This window comes from Mus musculus, chromosome 8, assembly GCF_000001635.26.
Source record: "Mus musculus strain C57BL/6J chromosome 8, GRCm38.p6 C57BL/6J".
NCBI lineage: Eukaryota > Metazoa > Chordata > Mammalia > Rodentia > Muridae > Mus > Mus musculus.
The window spans coordinates 14366908-14385117 of NC_000074.6; the positions used below are offsets into that span (position 1 = coordinate 14366908).

The 18210-nt window shown below is 43.8% G+C and overlaps 1 protein-coding gene across 6 annotated transcripts in view; it reads left to right on the plus strand.

Annotated features, from left to right (window-relative positions):
* Positions 1–18210, plus strand: part of Dlgap2 (DLG associated protein 2) — a 757651-nt gene that overhangs the window by 271132 nt on the left and 468309 nt on the right. For 2 of the 6 annotated variants that reach the window (XM_030243530.1, XM_006508782.4), the window contains exon 1: positions 1913–15281. The exons of 3 other annotated variants lie outside the window; for them this stretch is intronic. Coding sequence is in view for 1 of the 3 variants with exons in the window: in XM_006508782.4 (XP_006508845.1) it covers positions 15248–15281 (34 nt within the window). In the remaining 2 variants the exon portion in view is untranslated. Of the gene's footprint in view, positions 1–1911; positions 15282–18210 lie in introns of those variants that run through there. One more of the 6 variants, XM_006508781.4, reaches the window with a different exon arrangement.

Sequence of the window (18210 nt, forward strand, 5' to 3'; positions counted from 1 at the left end):
CTATCTTATGTACAGTAGAGAGTGGGTGATTCTTTTCTCTTCCTGCTGGAAGAGAGAATGAGAGAGGCAGGAGAGGGAGAGAGAAGAGAGGGGAGAAAGGAAGAGATGAGAGGAAAGAGGGAGAAAGGAAAGGGGGAGGGGAGAGAAAAGAGATAAAGAGAGAGGGAGAGGAGGAAGAAGAGGATAAGGAAGAGGGGAAGGAAGGAAGGAAGGAAGGAAGGAAGGAAGGAAGGAAGGAAGGGAAGGAAGAAAGAATTACAGAGGGCCCAAGTAACAGCAGACAGGGTTTAGTGACTTCTCATACTGTATATGTTCATGTTTTTGGTCTCAGTAGAGTGACATGGCTGGCAGGTTCTGCGAATGGCTATGAAGTGATAGTGACCGACTCCTGTCTGCTGTCACTGCTTGCACAGTAGCCTAAGGCCCTTTGGCAAATGGCAGTTTTAGTCGTCTCTCCATCTAGCTTCCTATTAACAGACTTGCTTGTAGAAGGAGACTTGGTTTGTTAGGTGTCCTGCTGAATGTGGACCTCATCTCAGACCCGCCTCTGTTTTCTACCCAACCCCCTGGGCTACGGCCTTATTCACAGTAAGTGCTGAGAGATGTTCCCTGTGCTCAGGGCTTCGGCAGCCTGGCGTGCACCTTGTCTTTATCTCTAGTATGTGGCGGCATAACTTTTTTTTTTTTTTTTAAATATCCTTTTGAAATTAGTTCACACAACATAAAACCCACTTGTTTCAAACATCAAATTCGTTGCTTTTTTAGTATATTGAAAACACTGTGCTGCATTATCAGATGATAAATTTGATCACTTTTTCTTTTTTTTTTTTTTTACAATTCCAAAAGAGATCTGAGACCCATTAGCAGCTGCTGCAGCACTCCCAGACCAGCAACGCTGGCAGGTAAATCTACCTCCTACATCTATGGAGTAGTGCATTTGTTGGGTATTCTGTGTTGGGTGAAGCCCACAATAAACGGTTGTGGGGTCTGGCTTCTCTCAGTAGGAAAGGATTGCAGAGTTTATTCATGCTTTAAGCTGCTTTCGTACTTGCTTGCTTTCAGGTACTGATTTGAATGTTTGTTTACCCGCTCACTAGCCAGTGGTTGTTTTTCTTTTTTTCTCCCCTGTTATCTGCAATGCTGGTCTAAGCATCCTGTACATGCCTTAATTACTCTTAGATATAGCTGGGAGAGGACTGTGTGGGGTCATGGTGCAGGTCTGCTTTATTGATCACTCTCCAGGTTGCTTTTCGTGGCTCCCGTTTCCGTTTATGTTGGTAACAGATGGAGTTGGATTTCTTTATACCCTAATAGCGGTGGTTAGTGTGCCCTTTGCATTGCAGGTGCCCTAGAAAGAGTGAGGCACTGTACTGCAGCGGCAGCTTCTGTCTACAGCATGTTGTCTCATATGTCTCATCTCTCGAGAAATGACTTTATTCTTCTGTCCATTTGAAAGCGATTGTCTTGTTATTGAGCTGTAGATACTTAAATATTCCGGATATAGGCCCTCTCGTTATTTATAGGGGTTTCAGACATTTTCTCTCATTTTGTGGGTTTTCTTTTTCTTTTTTTGCTGTATTTCGGTGTTTTTGCAGCACAAGAGTTTCAGCTCTGCTTAAGGCTAGTTCCCATGTCCTTTGTGCCTGCAGTGCCCTGTCTCAAAACTCCCTGTTTAACCTCTGTCCACCAGGGGCAGCTCTTGGGCTGCGTTCTGAGTTCTGTGGCTCCTACACCCAGGCCTAAGGGGGTTTGCTGGTTTGTTTGTTGTTGTTTTCCTTTATTTATTTTTAATAAAGTTGTGATGTGAGGTTTCAGATGCAACTTCTTCTTCTTCTTCTTCTTCTTCTTCTTCTTCTTCTTCTTCTTCTTCTTCTTCTTCTTCTTCTCTTCTCTCTCTCTCTCTCTCTCTCTCTCTCTCTCTCTCTCTCTCTCTCTCTCGCTTTTCTGGCTGTCCTAGAACTGCCTGCTGAAAAGAACACTCTCTTCCTGTTGTTGTTTTGACACCTGTCTTAGTTCACTCAGGCTGCTGTGATGGACAGCACAGACAGGGTGGCTGTTTAAAAGCCACACACCGGCTTTTCACAGTTCTGGAGGCTGAAAGCCTTAGATCATGGTACCAACTGGTCCGGTGTCTAGAGAGGCCTGCTTCCTGGGTCTTTGTAATGTCTTTTTGCTTTCTCAATGAGGTGGATTGGATGAAGAAACATTCTGTCCCCCATAGCCCCATCACCTCCCAAAGGCCCCACGCTTTAAACAGTCATCTGACGAATAAGCTTTGGCCGTTTGCCTTCTGGGAAGTATAAACATTCGATACATGTTGTCTTTGATATCCTGTTTTTGGCTCTTGGTTTTTATCACACAGATCTCTATGACCTATGTAATGGCAAGCAGTTTGGTTTTTCTTCTGTGATTAAAAATCTTAGGGCATGTGGGGACGATGGTATACAAGTTCAGAGGCCAGTCTGCTTGGATCTAATTTCAGTTAGTAACTGACTTGGAGCAAGTTGTTCAACTTCTGCGGCCTGAGGTCCTCACCCTGAAGAGCAAATATCTTTGAAACTGATATGGGGAATGTATGAAGAACATATGGATTAATACACGTTCCTGTTTGACTTTGGTCCTGTGAGGTTTTTATACCTACACCATGGACACCACAATGGAGACTGCAAAAGTCCTAGCTAGAGAAGAGGGCAAAGGAAGAACTGTTAAAAGCCTGCTCTACTTGCAGAGCCTCTGTGCTTCTTATCTTAGTGATGGCATCTATGGTCTTACTACTTGACGCCGGAGTGTTGACAGAGCCTCTTCTGAAGCCTCTAAGGTTGCTCTCATCTCCAAGATGGTCCTTTTGAACTCCAACAGCATCCTGCCCCTCCACCCTGCCCCTGCATCCTGCCCGTGCATCCCTAGGATAACTCTAGTGATTAGGACACTGTTGTGACTTACTTGGCTGTACTTGGATACACATGCACAAACTAATGTGCTCACCTGGGCACCCAGGCACTGCTTCGGAGGGTCACATGACTCTGGGTCTAGACAGGACACCAGGTAAATCTGCTGTGCCCACAGTTATGCCACCATGATGGGAGATCTGGGAATACATCCCTTCCCCTCGTTTGTCTCTCCTTTGCTCTATAAAATAAGGAACTTGTTAGCTATTCTCCAGGGGGCTCTGTGACTTTAAATTTCAGTGTGCCTATAAATATGACTAAGTGATTTCACAACTATATTTAAAACTACAAGAGCAGACTAAAGGGTGGGAAAAGCTATGATTCTCCTGTTGGAGTCACAGTTGGAACTGAGTTTCAAGAAGTGTGGTGAGTTATAGAATATGCAAACGCCATTGATAAGGGGCTGATAACGAATGTTTGTCACTGTGAAACTACTTCACAGTGGGATGAGATCTCATAAAGTATACCTATGTAAAAATGGGTTTGGGGTGAAGGGTCTGAGGACTTCATCAGTAGCCTTCTGGAAGACAGTTACTGAGGTGTGCTGCATTGGGTATAGACTACCACAGGGGTCTTTATAGCTCTCATCTGTTAAATAACTCAGTTTTTTAAAATGAATTGTGAGAAGTATTAATATGTAACCATCGAAAATGAAAGTGTCCCTATAGCTTTAGTGCCTTGAAAGTCACAGACTTTGGTGTCCTCATCCAGGGATTTTCTTCTGGGGCTCGCTCCAGAGGGTTTCCTTAACCGAGGCACCTCAGTGAGTGAGTGTGTGGCCAGCAAACAGTGTTTGAATGGCTTTTTGTAAACACCCTTTTTAGCTCCTCGTGGAGAGAAAACTTAGTTTTCCTTTCCTTCTTTGTAAGAAAATCAAATTTGTAGGTTTTTTTTCTGGTTGTCTAAATATTCTTTAGTTTATAAAGATCAGCTATGCAGAAAAAGAAAATACTCTCTACCACTACAAAATAGCCACAAGAGGTAGTTTTCAAGATTTAATTTCTGAATAATAATAAAAAACCCCACAGGCACACATATGAGTGTAGATGTGTGTGCACATACACACATAAACACAAACATATGAATAGAGATATGTGTACACAGAGGCACATGTATAAATATGAGTGCAAAACACATGAATGGTGATATGTGTATTCAGAGACAAATACATAAACATGAGCAGAAGTACAGACATATGTACACAGAGACCTATGCATAAACCTCAGTGCAAGAACACACAAACACAGATGCATGTAAACAGAAACATATACACAAACAATATGAATATACACACGTGCACATAGACCCATACATGCATAAACACTGACATAATCTATGTGAGTGCAGGCATGTATATAAACATAGCCACATGCCTGCACAAACACTGGCATAGCCTACATGAATATAGACATGTGCATGACACATGAATGTAGACTAAACATAGATACATGCATGCATAAAGACTGGCATACAGCCCACATGAATGTAGACACAGACACAAAAAAATTTCACATAGAAATGTGCACATAGAAATATGACCATGTACATGCAAATTCAGAAATGGATATGCTCTTCCATGCATGAACACAGATATGTGCACATTGAGTTCAGTTCTACAAATAGACACATGAACACATACATGACTGTTGACCTACAAATCCATATGTCTATTCATTTCAGAGAACAAAGAAGCTAATGGTGTGAGTACAGTTTCAAACAGCTTCTAAAAACTAATCTTAACTTATAAACACAGAAGTGCCATTGCTCATGTTCTTACTCTACATGAAGTTAATGGTTATATGGTGTTCCATGAACATGAGATAGCTTTTTAAAACCAAACCTCTTAATATTCAGGTTGTTTGCAGTTTACTCCTTACATCCATGATTTTCAACCCTCCTAATGTTGCTACCTTTTAATATAGTTCCTCATGCTGTGGAGATTCCCAACCATAAAATTATTTTATTTGCTACCTCATAAATGTAACTTTGCTGCTGTTATGAATCATTACATAAGTGCCTGTTTGGGGATCACGAACCACACGTTGAGAACTGCTGCCTTACATTGTCTTCAGGGACTTTGGTGTTGAGCCAGCTCACTGTCAGGACTTTGTCTGGATATCTGTGGTGGGATGGAGTGAGTTTGTGTTTTCTCTGTTCCCTGGTGGTATCTGTGTGGGGAGCCTATGAAGAGACACAGTGAAGCGACATCAGGCATGCTCAGTGCTCTGTGGATTCCGGACCTCTGTGGGGACATCATACAGCAGTGCCTTCCGGGGCCAGGCTTCTGCTGCTGGGTTCCTTACAGGGCCATTCTTCCTTTCAGCATCCAGAGGAAGGAGAACTCAGCCCATCCCGCCCATCCCAAGCCTCCCTGGGGTGGGGCTGTCCCATCAGTTCTGGGTGGTGTCTGCAGCCATGTCCTCTCAGTAGGACACTACAACCCTTTCCTTACCTTCCTCGGTTGTTTCCTTTTTCTTTTCTCCAAATCTAAGACTTATTTTTCATAAGGGACCACATCAGGTGCCATCAGTATTCACAGTTAAATGAGCTGCAACCCCCAACCTAGAACACAGTGAGAGAGAAATAGCGTTATAGGTCATTTTAATGCAAGGCAGGCAGCACTGTGACGGGACATGTTTGCCCAGAGATTTAGGAAAGGGAACAGGAAAGGAAGGACAGTGATGTTTTGAGTAAATTTTACATTGTAGGCATTGTGTGGCAGAGTCCATTGTGACTGACTGTCCCCGGATCCAGGCAGAGAGAGCATTCTGACTTAGACTTGAAGGATGAAAGCATGAAAGAAGACTACACGGGCATTTCCTGCCCTTTTGTGACTGACCTGGCAATTTGAATGATTTACCTAGGTAACCACAGGGAGGACTCTTAGGACTTGTTATCTACAGTGGGCTTGCTTATAAATGAGCTATAAGGCTTGTTCCAGAGGCTGTTAGACTTCTGAAAACACCTAGAACACACTGGACAATAGCAGAGCCTGTTAGGAGGCCAGGACTGGTTATAATGAATGCACAGTCGTGATGTTCAGACTCATTTTCCTTCCCCCAAGTGCCTGCTTATTCAGAAACCAAGCAATGAGCAGGTTAAACACATATAGGAATCTATCAAGATCAATTTAACAGTGGTCCTAATTAACCTGTTTCCTAACCGTTCGTATCATTGTCAAGGTAATTGATGTTCACACCTACACTTGAATAATAAGCACCTATATTTACAAACAAGAAAACATGAAATTCTTTCTATGTTAAAATGATACTGTGTGCTTTTTAATTCGGAGTGGCAGGAAAGAGTCATGGTAGGAATGGATGCCATGGAGCCCGATGTACTGAGTTGTATCTGGAACTGTGTCTCCTTGCAGTCAGGCAGATCCACTTGGGCAAATTGTGACTGTTTGATTTCTTCGGGTTTCTAGTATGTAAGTGCCTTCACCATCAAATTGCTGTGAACTGAGGCTTAGGGTAACAGGCAATAAAGGATTTCATACAAGCTCAAACTAAGGGAGTCACGAACTCAGAAGGAAGCCAGGCTCCCCAGACAGAGAATCTGGGTGGAAGAGGAGATCCACTAAACCTTGTTCTGGTCTCGGGCAGCCTGGAGCCTTTGAGGGCAGTCACACAGGAAGTGGGAAAGCTTTATGTAACCCTTGGAGAGAAAGGATCAAGAATCATGGTTTTGTCTTGGAAAATCAGGAAGTGGAGACTCGATAGCCATAGGAATTTGGTGGCTATGTATGGTGTTAAGAAACAATATATAGTTCCTGGGTGTGATTGTCAAGAAGCATACATAGTCTCACAGCCTCAAATGTTGGATACTAGCAGCATGTTGCCATAGCAACAAAGCAAGTAGCTAGAGCAGGATAGTAAGCAGCAAAAAAAAAAAAAAAAAAAAAAAAAAAAATCATTATAATACTTAAGAACCCAAACTTTAATATTTCATTTCTGTTATAATCACCACGACTTTTTTTTTTTGACCAAAGCAATTGAGTTTGTTTTTCAAAAGAAGGAAGTTTTTGTTTTTGTTTTTGTTTTTTTTGAGGAATTTTAATTTTGGAGGCATTTTTATGGAATGAGCTGTGTGGTAAGTTCATCAGCAAATTTGCCCTGACTCTTGATTATTCTGTTCATTTAACATTAGTTACTGCCTGGATCTCTCCACACTCAAAGGGCTGAAAATGTAGCCCAAGATGAGCATCACCATTTCCTGGAGAACTGAATTATTGGTGCACATTTTGTTTTCTGGACTGGGGTAGGCATATATTAAACACATTTATACCCACAAATCTGTGCATGGATGTTTGAACCATGTGTTCAAACCCAGGATTTTTTTTTAGAAAGTTTTACTGTTTTAAAGTCTGTATTAAATGAGTTGTCTCAGACTGTTATGAGAATATATTATAGTTCTACAAGGTTTTGTATATTCCATGGATTTCTTTATTAATATATAATTAAATAAAACATACTTATCATCTTTCATTCCTCTCTCCCTCTTTTGCACTGAAATAATTGGATAATCGTTGACTGTTTAAGTTAAGTTAAAAAAAAAAAAGCACTGTTCTCAGCAGAAATGAAGATGGTTAGGAATATTTGGATTTTCGGTGTTTGAAGTATTGCTGTTCTTGTACTGCATTGCTGAAGTTTAAAAAACTTTTCTAGGCACTGAGAGTGAGCTACTTCTAAATAACCAAGTGACAAAGGAAAAACATAACTTCCCTAGACTTTCTATTATCAAATGTTTTCATTAATGCTTTTATTTGCTTTAGTAAAAGCAGCAGAAGAAAATAATCACAGCCTTCTTACTTATCCAGTAACACACAACAATAGTCTCTCCTCACTGAACAGTAATGCACAGACAAAATTAAATAGAGGTTGCTCCTATAGCAACAGATGTTAAGGGTATACACGGAAAATGTTACTTGTGCTATGATGAACATTTCAGATGTTTACAAGTATTGATCTTCCCCAAAGCATTGGGCTAAGAATTAACCTCATGCAACGGACATTTTAGGTAAAACCAGATGATCACAGCTTGTGTTATTTAACCACAGGATGCATTTTTAGAACACACAGCAGAGTTGGGTTCATTAAGAATTTTATCTTCAACTTGTCAAACTGGCAAACTGATTGCATTTTCTCCTTAACTTGGGACAGTAACTTGGAAACATTCAATGGCTTCCTGGTGTTTTTGGTCTTCAGATGAGGGGAACAGCAATTGTATGTCTATCGTATAAAAGAATGTTTGGAAAGGTACCATGAGGTCATCTTAGCAGGCTCTGGGTGATGTGAAATGCAGGAAGCATATGTCCTGGGGGGACCATGTTAGTTGGTACCCCCAAATCTAGTCTCTGCCAGGAATGACCATCCTAGTCAGGGTAGCTCTCTGTCATATACTGAATAATTCTGAACAGCACTAGAGAACACAAACAGCTATAAACCTGTCCATGCTTTTCCCAGTTATGATTTTCACCCAGTAGCATTTCAAGTGTTTGTATATGGAGTACTTTTGTAGAAGGCCTGACTTTTGTAGAAGACTACGCCTCTCACAGTGCCCTGGCCTTTGTAGAAGACCAGGCCTCTCGCCATGTCTGTGATTTTACCTGTGTGTTTTTCTACTTCTCAAGCCTTTGCCATTTCTGTCCAGGAGGTTGAGTTTTGTGTCTCCCATGCTTCGTTTCAGGTTCTTTGTATTATTTCTTTTCACTTTCTTAGTTTACTCACTAATTTTTTTTTTGGTCTTAATTTTAGGGCTTTTAGAAGTTTGAATCTACAATTCAAGGAGCCATTTGTCTTCTCTTTTGGTTAAATAAGATTGCAGAAGGATGAGAGAAGGTTTATATATTTCTAAACCAACAGAATATTAGACCTGACTTTCAGATCACGTGCCTTGTAGGCCAAAGCTGGGTCAAGGTGGGTTGGGCTGTGGTTGATATACCAGAGGAATCCCACTTCCGCTGTGCCTTAGGCTGTACCTTCTGGCCAGGGCAAGCTGGGTGTTAAGTTTGTTTTTGCCAGATAGTAGCTCCACAAGTGGCAATTCCCCCCACAGGGCTCTGGTATTCCCCTTGCAGAAGAAGAAAATTGCCCATGTCAGAGCAGGCGAGTAAATGTGAATATGTTCCTGAATTTTCAAGAGCATTGAACAACCAGGGCGATAAATAAATTCTAAGCCCACTATGAACCTTCTTTCACTTTCTCTGAGTCGAAACTGTAACTACCTTTGAGGAAGTTGAAGAGACATGGCATTTGGTAATCCTAAGGACTTATGGAGTCACACCATCGGGTTGAAAAGTCTACCTTAAATTGTCCATTTTACTCTAGGAAACTACCTGGCAGCTGTAGATAACTATCTTTGTGAAATTTTATGCTCAGAACCCGTGAAAGTCCTTAATATGAGAATAAATTTGACACCAGGACTCTCACAGTCCTCGTTGTATAGGCATGAAGTTAAGATGATCCAAGTAGCCATTGCTGTTAATATAGGTGACCACAAAACACAAATAAATTAAAATGTGCTCACTCTAATACTCACAGTTAAAGTTGGTATTTAGGAAATGTATGCTAACCAGATATTCAAATGCTGCAGTATCTCCAAGTTCACTGTATTATTATTTATTATCGTTTGTAAACAAGGGGATCAATCTTAATTGTTTAATCACCCCCTTCTCCTTCACATTTAAATGGCATTACCCTAAGAGCTGTGTGGTTGATTTATTGTTTGTAATTCACTGGTTATGTTCTGTCTTGATTTCTCCTATCTGTTTCTGAAGAAGATTAGGAATCTCCATCCTGCATATCCATGCTGGCCTTCCAGCCATGTAAACAGGGACCAGGCAAACCAGATCCTCTGGGGGTGATTTGCTGCAAGTGAGATTTATTTGCAAGCAGCCTGTGGCCTTTTATCTCTGAAAATTGTGAAAATGTTCATTGATACCAACAAGACAGGGTAAAATGTATTACCAGAAAAAACCAAAAGGCAGCTAATCTTTAATTTAATGTAGCAAAACCAAAGCTACGGAAATAAGGAAGGTGTTGACATTCCGACTCTGTTGTGGACCAGTTTGTAAATCCTTCATTCTGGATTAGGAACCACCAGACACCAGCGGTTGCATAAAACATGAGCGCATGGGCTTTCCTTTCCTTGTGGTTCTGTGTGAGCCTGTGATCTTGAAGTCTATTGAGGGCGAGCTTCAGGGAACTCAGTGGTCCTGAGGCTAGATGTTTTGTACCCTTACTCAGCCTCACAATGCCTTGCACAGGAGGTGGTTGTCTCTTGATCTAATTTACTAGCAGTGGGTGTTGTTTTTGTATTTTTGTCTTTCCTCCTGGGGATAAGAAATTAATATGGGTGCTTAACAAGGAGGTTGTCACCTGGGCTGAGCTGCAAGAAATGGCTGCATCCTTGATGACCCCTGCCCTGCCCGAATGCCACAGCAGTCTACATTAAGCTTCATCCAGCTCCAGAACTCACTCTGGGTGGTGAAATCCATCCATGGAATACTGAGAATAGCTTTGTGCAGCCATGAACAGTGATTTCCAAATCAGCCTTGAATGAAATATCAACAACCTGGAGTCATTTTAGCAGTGGGAGTCAGGTCAGCAAAGGACGGAAAGGAGGTTGACTTGGGTGGTCATACTGACCTCTTAAAGTTCGCTGACAACCGATTTCAGTCAGCAACTCAAGTTGGCAGTTTTACTAAAGCTCTTCCGTGGATGAGCTTGTCCATCTATGGTTGTTTTGAGTCAATCTGAGGGAGACCATGACTCCTTGGTGATAGTTAAGCATTTATCTGACTACCGCTTTAGAAATCAAGGATCCTATCTGGTGGGGCTCTGTGCAGATTTCCTAAGAGCTTTGTCAGTTTCCCTGACAGAAACAAGCACTCACGTCTGCTTCAAAAGAGATGGTGAGAAACTGCCGTCGGGAAAACATGGAAGGTTCTGGCAAATCTTTATTCAGTATTTAATGATTAGAGCTGGACTAGATGCCGAGTGAGAAAGAGAGTGTTTGTCTGAGAAGATGTGGGCAGAGCTCCTATTAGAGACAAGTGACAGATGTCTCAGAATTCCCAACCATGCCAGCATTGGTGAGTTCATAGACACCTGGCTCTGTCATACAGAAATCCAACCCTGGCAGTACCACAGCTCTTCCCAGCTGTGTTTTGCTGATCCTACATAAGTCAGGTGCCTCCAGCCACCCTGGTTACGATGGTATCCTTCTCTCTAGGATAACCCAACTGTTTACCAGGCCTGGTGTGCCGCTGGCCACGCTGGTCTCTGTTTTCTGTATGAGATAGGACTGTGTATTGGACAGGAGCATATTAGTTCTAGAGCCACTTCTGATCCAGATGGCTCAGTTGTGGTTTGGTTCCTCCCTCTGTGAAATAAGGTACAAGTCCCTTATAGTACTGTCCCTTAGGCTCTCAGGAGGCAGATGAGCAAAGCACATGGTCCTGGGGAACCCTTAGTACAAGGGTTTTCCTCTTCCTCCTGGTTGGACTTCATTTTCCTCCTGGTTGGATGTTCTTCTCCCTCCTGGTTGGATGTTCCTCTTTCTTCTGGTTGGATGTTCCTCTTCCTCCTGGTTGGACTTCCTTTTCCTCCTGGTTGGATGTTCCTCTTTCTTCTGGTTGGATGTTCCTCTTCCTCCTGGTTGGACTTCCTTTTCCTCCTGGTTGGATGTTCCTCTTTCTTCTGGTTGGATGTTCCTCTTCCTCCTGGTTGGATGTTCCTCTTCCTCCTGGTTGGACTTCCTTTTCCTCCTGGTTGAATGTTCTTCTCCCTCCTGGTTGAATGTTCTTCTCCCTCCTGGTTGGATGTTCTTCTCCCTCCTGATTGGATTTTTCTATTCCTCCTGGTTGGATGTTCCTCTTCCTCCTGGCTGGATTTTCCTCTTCCTCTTGGTTGGATGTTCTTCTCCCTCCTGGTTGGATTTTCTTCCTCTTCCTCCTGGCTGGATTTTCTTCTCCCTCCTGGTTGGATTTTCCTCTTCCTCCTGGCTGGATTTTCCTCTTCCTTCTGGTTGGATTTTCCTCTTCCTCTAGGTTGGACCTTCCTCTTTCTTTCTTCTGGTGAATTTACTAGGTTTGCTCTGATCTAGTCTGTCTTCTGTTCCCACCACTTGGCAGAAAACCTGGTGAATGTGAAGCCAGCAGTGCTGTATCCTGTTTCCTCACCAAATCCCACCATACAGTGGCATCCTTACCCCATGTGCCTCCCAGGGTACTTCTTGTTCTAGGCCTCACTCACCTGTGTCAACTTTACCCCAGGCTGTACCCTTTCATCCCTGGGTACAGCCTGGAGTAAAGTCATTACATCAGGTGCCTCTACTCTACTTATTCATTACTCCAAGGCCCACTCTCCATTGTCATTCTTAACCCAGACTCCACTCTTCCATGTAAGCATTATTTCAGGTCTCACTCTGTATTTCTTTTTTTTTTAATATTTATTTTATTTATATGAGCACACTGTAGCTGTCTTCCCACACACCAGAAAAGGGCACCAGATCTCATTCTAGATAGTTGTGAGCCACCATGTGGTTGCTGGGAATTGAACTCAAGACCTCTGGAAGACCAGTAAGTGCTCTTAACCACTGAGCCATCTCTCCAGCCTTTGATCTTGTATTTCATTATAACTTCAGCTCCTTCTCCCACTTCATCATTACCTCAGGCCCCACCCTTCCACTTCAATATTATCTGGGGGTCCTTTCTACTTATGGAAACTGTAGTGGGTGGATTCATTAACCATGGATTCTGGGCAATGATACAACACCAGAAGAAGGTAAAGCAGAAATGTACTCCATTAGTAAGCAGGGGAGAGGGACATAGCATTAGCTATCATTTTTTTTTTTTTGGACTTTGAGTCAGTTGTTTTAATGACTGGAGACTCTACTTCTGTGGTCTTCAATGAACTAGGAAACATCTAGAGAGCAAGGAGCCACTGATAAGACATTTTAGTGAACAAAGTGTAGATCCCAGATCTGAGTCCCGCTTGCATCATTTCTCTGTGGTATCATTATGAGATACTCCAGAGCCTGATATGGACTGCTGAGTGATTAGCAGGGAGTAGTGCCAGTAGCCTGGTGACCAAGACAGGAGGTACTAATTCTCTCTTGGCTCTGGAGGCCAGACTCTGAACGTGAGGTACAAGCTGAGGGAATGGTTCATTCTGTAGTTTCTAGGGGTCCATTCCACGCCTCTTTACACAACCTGGTGGTGACTGGAGATCCTGGTGTTCTTTGGCTATAGAACCATCAGTCTAGTTAATTTGCCTGTCTTCACGTTGATGTCAGTGTCCTGGGATGCTTGTCATTGGTCTTCCCTAATTAGAGAGTGATCTCATCTCAAGGTCCATAATTATGTCTACAAAGACTTATTTCCAATAATATGGTATTCTGAGGACCCAAGTGGACATAGCTTTGCAGGGTGGGCGTGGAGGAAGGCATTTAACCTACTCCAGTGGTGAAGGCAACCTCCTTGCTGAGCACATCCTATTGCAGGAGCTTACTTTCCTGAAAGAGGTCTTCAGTGTCCACTGAGAGGAAGCATATGTATGTATAGTTAGTTATTCCTTCCAGTAACCTGCTGTGTTGATGGGGCAGACTGAAGAAGATCTGTATTGGTTTACTGGGTTTTTTTAAAAAAATATTTAATTATTTATTTTATGTATATGAGTACATTGTAGCTGTCTTCAGATGCACCAGAAGAGGACATCAGATCCCATCACAGCTGGCTGTGAGCCACCATGTGGTTGCTGGGAATTGAATTCAGGACCTCTCCAAGAGCAGTTGGTGCTCTTTAACTGCTGGGTTATTTCTCCAGCCCAGATTTACTGTACGCATATCATGAATATTAAAGCAAGGTTTTGCTGTGGCTACTCCTTTACACTGAGTAACCTCAACACAGATTCCCCACTGGGGTCCGGAAGCACATTCCCTCAGACCAGTAGCAGCACACTATAAACTTTGCAGCTTAAATGGTTGAGCCACAACGTACTTTAAAGGAGTATGTTAGTCTAATTTGGTCCAAACATAGTGTGTCCTGTCCTAAGCCAGTACTATGAATAGTGAATTGTCTAGCAGAAACCCTGCCTTTTCCAAGTGAGCTGTCAGGCCACTGGAGTAATTCAGGGAGATCCAGGGAGGTTTTTCTAGGACAGTATTTCTGAATGTCTCCTGCAGTATTTGCACAGTGGCCAGGCTCAATGGCTATTCTCTTATCCTTGGTCATCACCAGCCACTGTCTCTGTAGACATGTCGGTGGAGGAATCCAAAGCTCTAATAAACCCAAGCTCTTTGGTTATTCTGCATGTGCTTTTAGAGAAAGTTACTTTGCTATTATGAGGTTTTAGGCATAGTCCTTTGGCCATCCACTGGGCACATAAGGTTCTCATTATCTTTACCAGATCACACCCTTAACTCTACTAGGATTCTTGTGTGTAATGTTTGCCTCCTCGGGTGGAGTTTCTGTACTTCAAACATAAGTGATCAGGTTATTTTCTACCAGGACACCTGCAACTGAAGCAGGTGTAAGGATGTGTAGATGCCAGCGGTCTCTGGTCTGCCCTCCCATTCCCCCTCCTGCTTACAGTTGGTTCTTAGCCCAGTCCGGTATACTGAAAGATTGGAGTGGAAGGCTTGCCTCTTTCCCCTGCAACTTCTCAGATGCCAGGGCGCTTGGAATCTTCAGCATGAGTTGCTCGTGTAGACGGGCCTCTCCGAACACCCTGCCCACTCACTTTTATGAAGACCTGTGTCGTCAGCTCTGTGACGCTTCGTAGGAAGTTGCCCATTTATGGCTACTAGAGCAAATGATATCATCACAATAGGTGGCTCCTGTCTAAATAGGGATCGTTTGTGAAATGAGATTATAGGCATTTATCTGAAAGAGCAAGAGACAGAGCACCTGCTCTCCGTAATTGCTGTCCCGGGGGACAGCACTGTGCTCTAATCAAGGCGTCCATCTCCATGGCTAATTTTGTTACCAGCAGAGAGCTTGCGTTTAGCGCTCAGTGCCAGGCAGCCCCCATATCCACATGGAATCCACTCCAGATCCATGTTTTCTATTACGCTTGAATATATGGGACATGCATAGGGATCCTATGCCCGCCACCGTGCTGCAGTGTGCCTGTTTTGCAGAGTACCGTGGATGCCTAGTCCAAGCCGAGGCTGACTGGAGCTGTGACCACTCACTTGGTCACCCTGGCCTCCTCCTTCCTTTGCAGCGAGGTTGAAGTGCCTCTGCGTGCATAGCTTCCCATCTGCTGTGGAGCTGCCTTGCACTTCACATTCGGATGCTGCAAGGCGTGCAGCAGGAGTCTCGCTTCGGTAAGTCAAAGGTGACTCATTTCTCACTTTCCCTGTGTCTTGGATGTAGACTTTACTAGTTCCGTGGCCTCTGGGAAATGATACTTAACTGATCAGCACTCGACCAGCTAAACCGACAGCTGCTTACCTCTCTGTACTTTGCAGCATGTTTTTTTTTTTTTATGTTTTTTTTTTTTCTTTCATTGCTCTGTTTCATAGACCTAGGGTTGTACTGCTTTCGTAAGTGAAATACTCATGTCTTGATAGATGGTAGTGACAGCCAGGAGACAGCACTGCAATCCAGGGAGCATCCTCCATTCTCTGGGGGGACTTGGGGGAGATGGTCTTGCACAGCAATCCAGGACCATAGCATTGTCCTAGGCAGACAAGTTCTGTCTCTAATTAACCATCATTTCGATAGTCACCAGATACTGGAGCAGTCTGTAATGCAAGCACTGTTTTGGCTGGCTCTCCTTTTATTTCAGCAAAGATGTGGCAACTGGGCTGTGGGTTCCGTGATCCCCTGGGAATGAGTAAATCCAGGGACCTTAGGTCATTAAACCTGTGTTTCATAGGCTAGCAAGAGAGAGAAGCCTGCGGAGAGGGCTTCCTTTGTGTGGCTGAGTGCAGTAAAGGGTTTTGAGCTCTTCCCAGCTGCAGTTGAATAGGATGAAAGAGGGGAGAGGTGCTGGGATGGACACCCGCTGGGAAGAGCTGTCTGTGCCCGGTCTTTATAACCAAAGCCCCTTCCAAAGCACTAATTTCGCGCTTACCCCAAGTAGCCCTCCTTGGCTTTGTAGGAGGAGATGGTGTGCAAGTGTCATGGACTTGCTGAGCTTTTGAATAAAGCGTGCTTTGGAGTGCACAGTCTGACAGGGAGCTCTGAGAACCCAGCCAACTGCTTCACACCAGCCAGGAAGGTTTTTTTTTTTTTTCCCCTTTGCAGCGAGGAACTGTGTAGCTGGTCCAGCTGATGTGGCTGGTCCCCAGCCTCCTCTGGGTGAGCGAGCCACAGGGATGAAGATGAGGTGTGCCTGGTGTGGTCTTTCTCCGCACACTTCCTTCTCACTCTGCCTTGACATGTTCCGTTTTATTCTTGCTTTCCCTCTGGAAAGGAAACACTCCTCTCCAAAGAGCACGGCCACATCTGGCCACATCTGGCCCCTTCCGGGCACCGAAGAGACTTGTTGTTGCCTCCGCATCTGGGTAGTCGCTGGCTGTACACATTCCCCGTTATAAATGGCTGAGTTTTCACAGGGAGGACTTGCACGCTGCAAAGGACTGAGCATGTCCAGAGGGAAGCTGCCATTGGCTTCCGCGTTTCCAGGTGGATATCGACTGCTTCATTCATAATTCTATCCCCAGAGCTCAGGTCTGTCACCTTCCAGGAGCTCAGTGTCCAGGAGGAATTTTGTAGCCTTAAGTCTATTCCCAGGTGAGGGTCAGTCCATTCGACTTTACCCAGCCCTTTAAATTATGCTTCATCGAGCAACAAGTATTTTATTACCCACAACCACCCATCACCCTTGCCCTTCACCCGAGAGAGCTCACAGGACCACACTCGACATCCCAGTACTGCATGGATGTCCCAGCCTTTGGTTGGATTTGTAGCCCAAGTTGAAGGTTGCTGCTGGAAGTAAGCCTAGAGAGACGTTTAGATCACAGCACAGTTAGACATCTGCTAGAGAAGCAGGCCACTGGCTCTTTCCCTAAGTTTAAACCCCGCCTTTACATGTATCCATTACTCAGTGCTAAGTGTATTTAAGTAATGTGTACTTTTTTTTTTTAAATCGAATCAGTTCAATATAATTAAAGCAGAAGGTGGGGCAGTAGAAATGAAGTATGACTTTGTGACAGTGTTCACCCACATGTAACCACAGCATGTGCACACAGGTCTCTGGCAGACATTTCACAGCCCTGCTGTGATGCTGTTTGAGGCCTCTAGGTATTTTCTGGACAAACTTTAGTTCTCTCTCGTGGTCTCAAACACGGCTTCCAAACTATGTGCAGCCTTTGCTTTCTAGACTAGCGTCATTTTATATACATAAAATGCAAGTTTTGATTTTTGAAACTTACTTCATGGAGTGTGTGTGTGTGTGTGTGTAAGTAGTGTGCCATGTATGTATGGAGGTCAGAGATTGACTTTGGGGACTGAGTTCATGGCTTTCACCTTGTTAAGGCGGGGCCAGCCTTCTGTCTGCCATGCATAGGGTATTCCAGCTGGCCTCTGAGCTTCTGCCGTGTTTTCCTATCTCACATGCTGTCTCTGCAGTAGTGCGAGGATCACACATTGCATCTAGCTTTTCTTCTTTTTTTTAACCAAAAAGATTCTGGAGACTAAACTTGGGCTTGCATGCTTGTGAGGTTTGTTCTTTCCCCTTCTGAGCAATCTCTCCTCCCTGAGTTTTATTTTTTTGTTTCTCCTTCAGTGAATGGGTCTGCACCTCAGTGGGGTACGCTGAATTCCGTGAAGTATTCAGTCAGTGCAGGCTGCTGAAACTCCCAATATCCTAGACCGTGGGAGCAGAGCTCTGCAGTCCTCTGTGCTGTATTAGAAAACATGGTCTTTCCAGCATTATCTTTCTTCATGGATCATGCCATGAAGCCATGCTTTATCCCCCTCTTACACAAGCCTGATCCCCCATGTCCCACACGGGTGGTCTGAGAAAGGGGCAAGGAAGGCTGCTGAGGAAGAACTACAGATGTCAGAGGAGGTAAGAGGGTACTTAGGAAGGATGCTGGCATGACTGTTGCCATTGAGATAACAGCAGACACCTACGCACTGTGTGCTTCCAGCCAGTGTACAGTGTGTGGGATATTTCTGAATCAGTCACACCCCCACATGTTAATGGTGTGCTTCCTTTATGCACCCAGCAGCTGAAAACACAGTTATGCACCCTGGGCTCTGTGCACACAGCACTCATTGACGCTGGAGCTCTCACACTTTGAA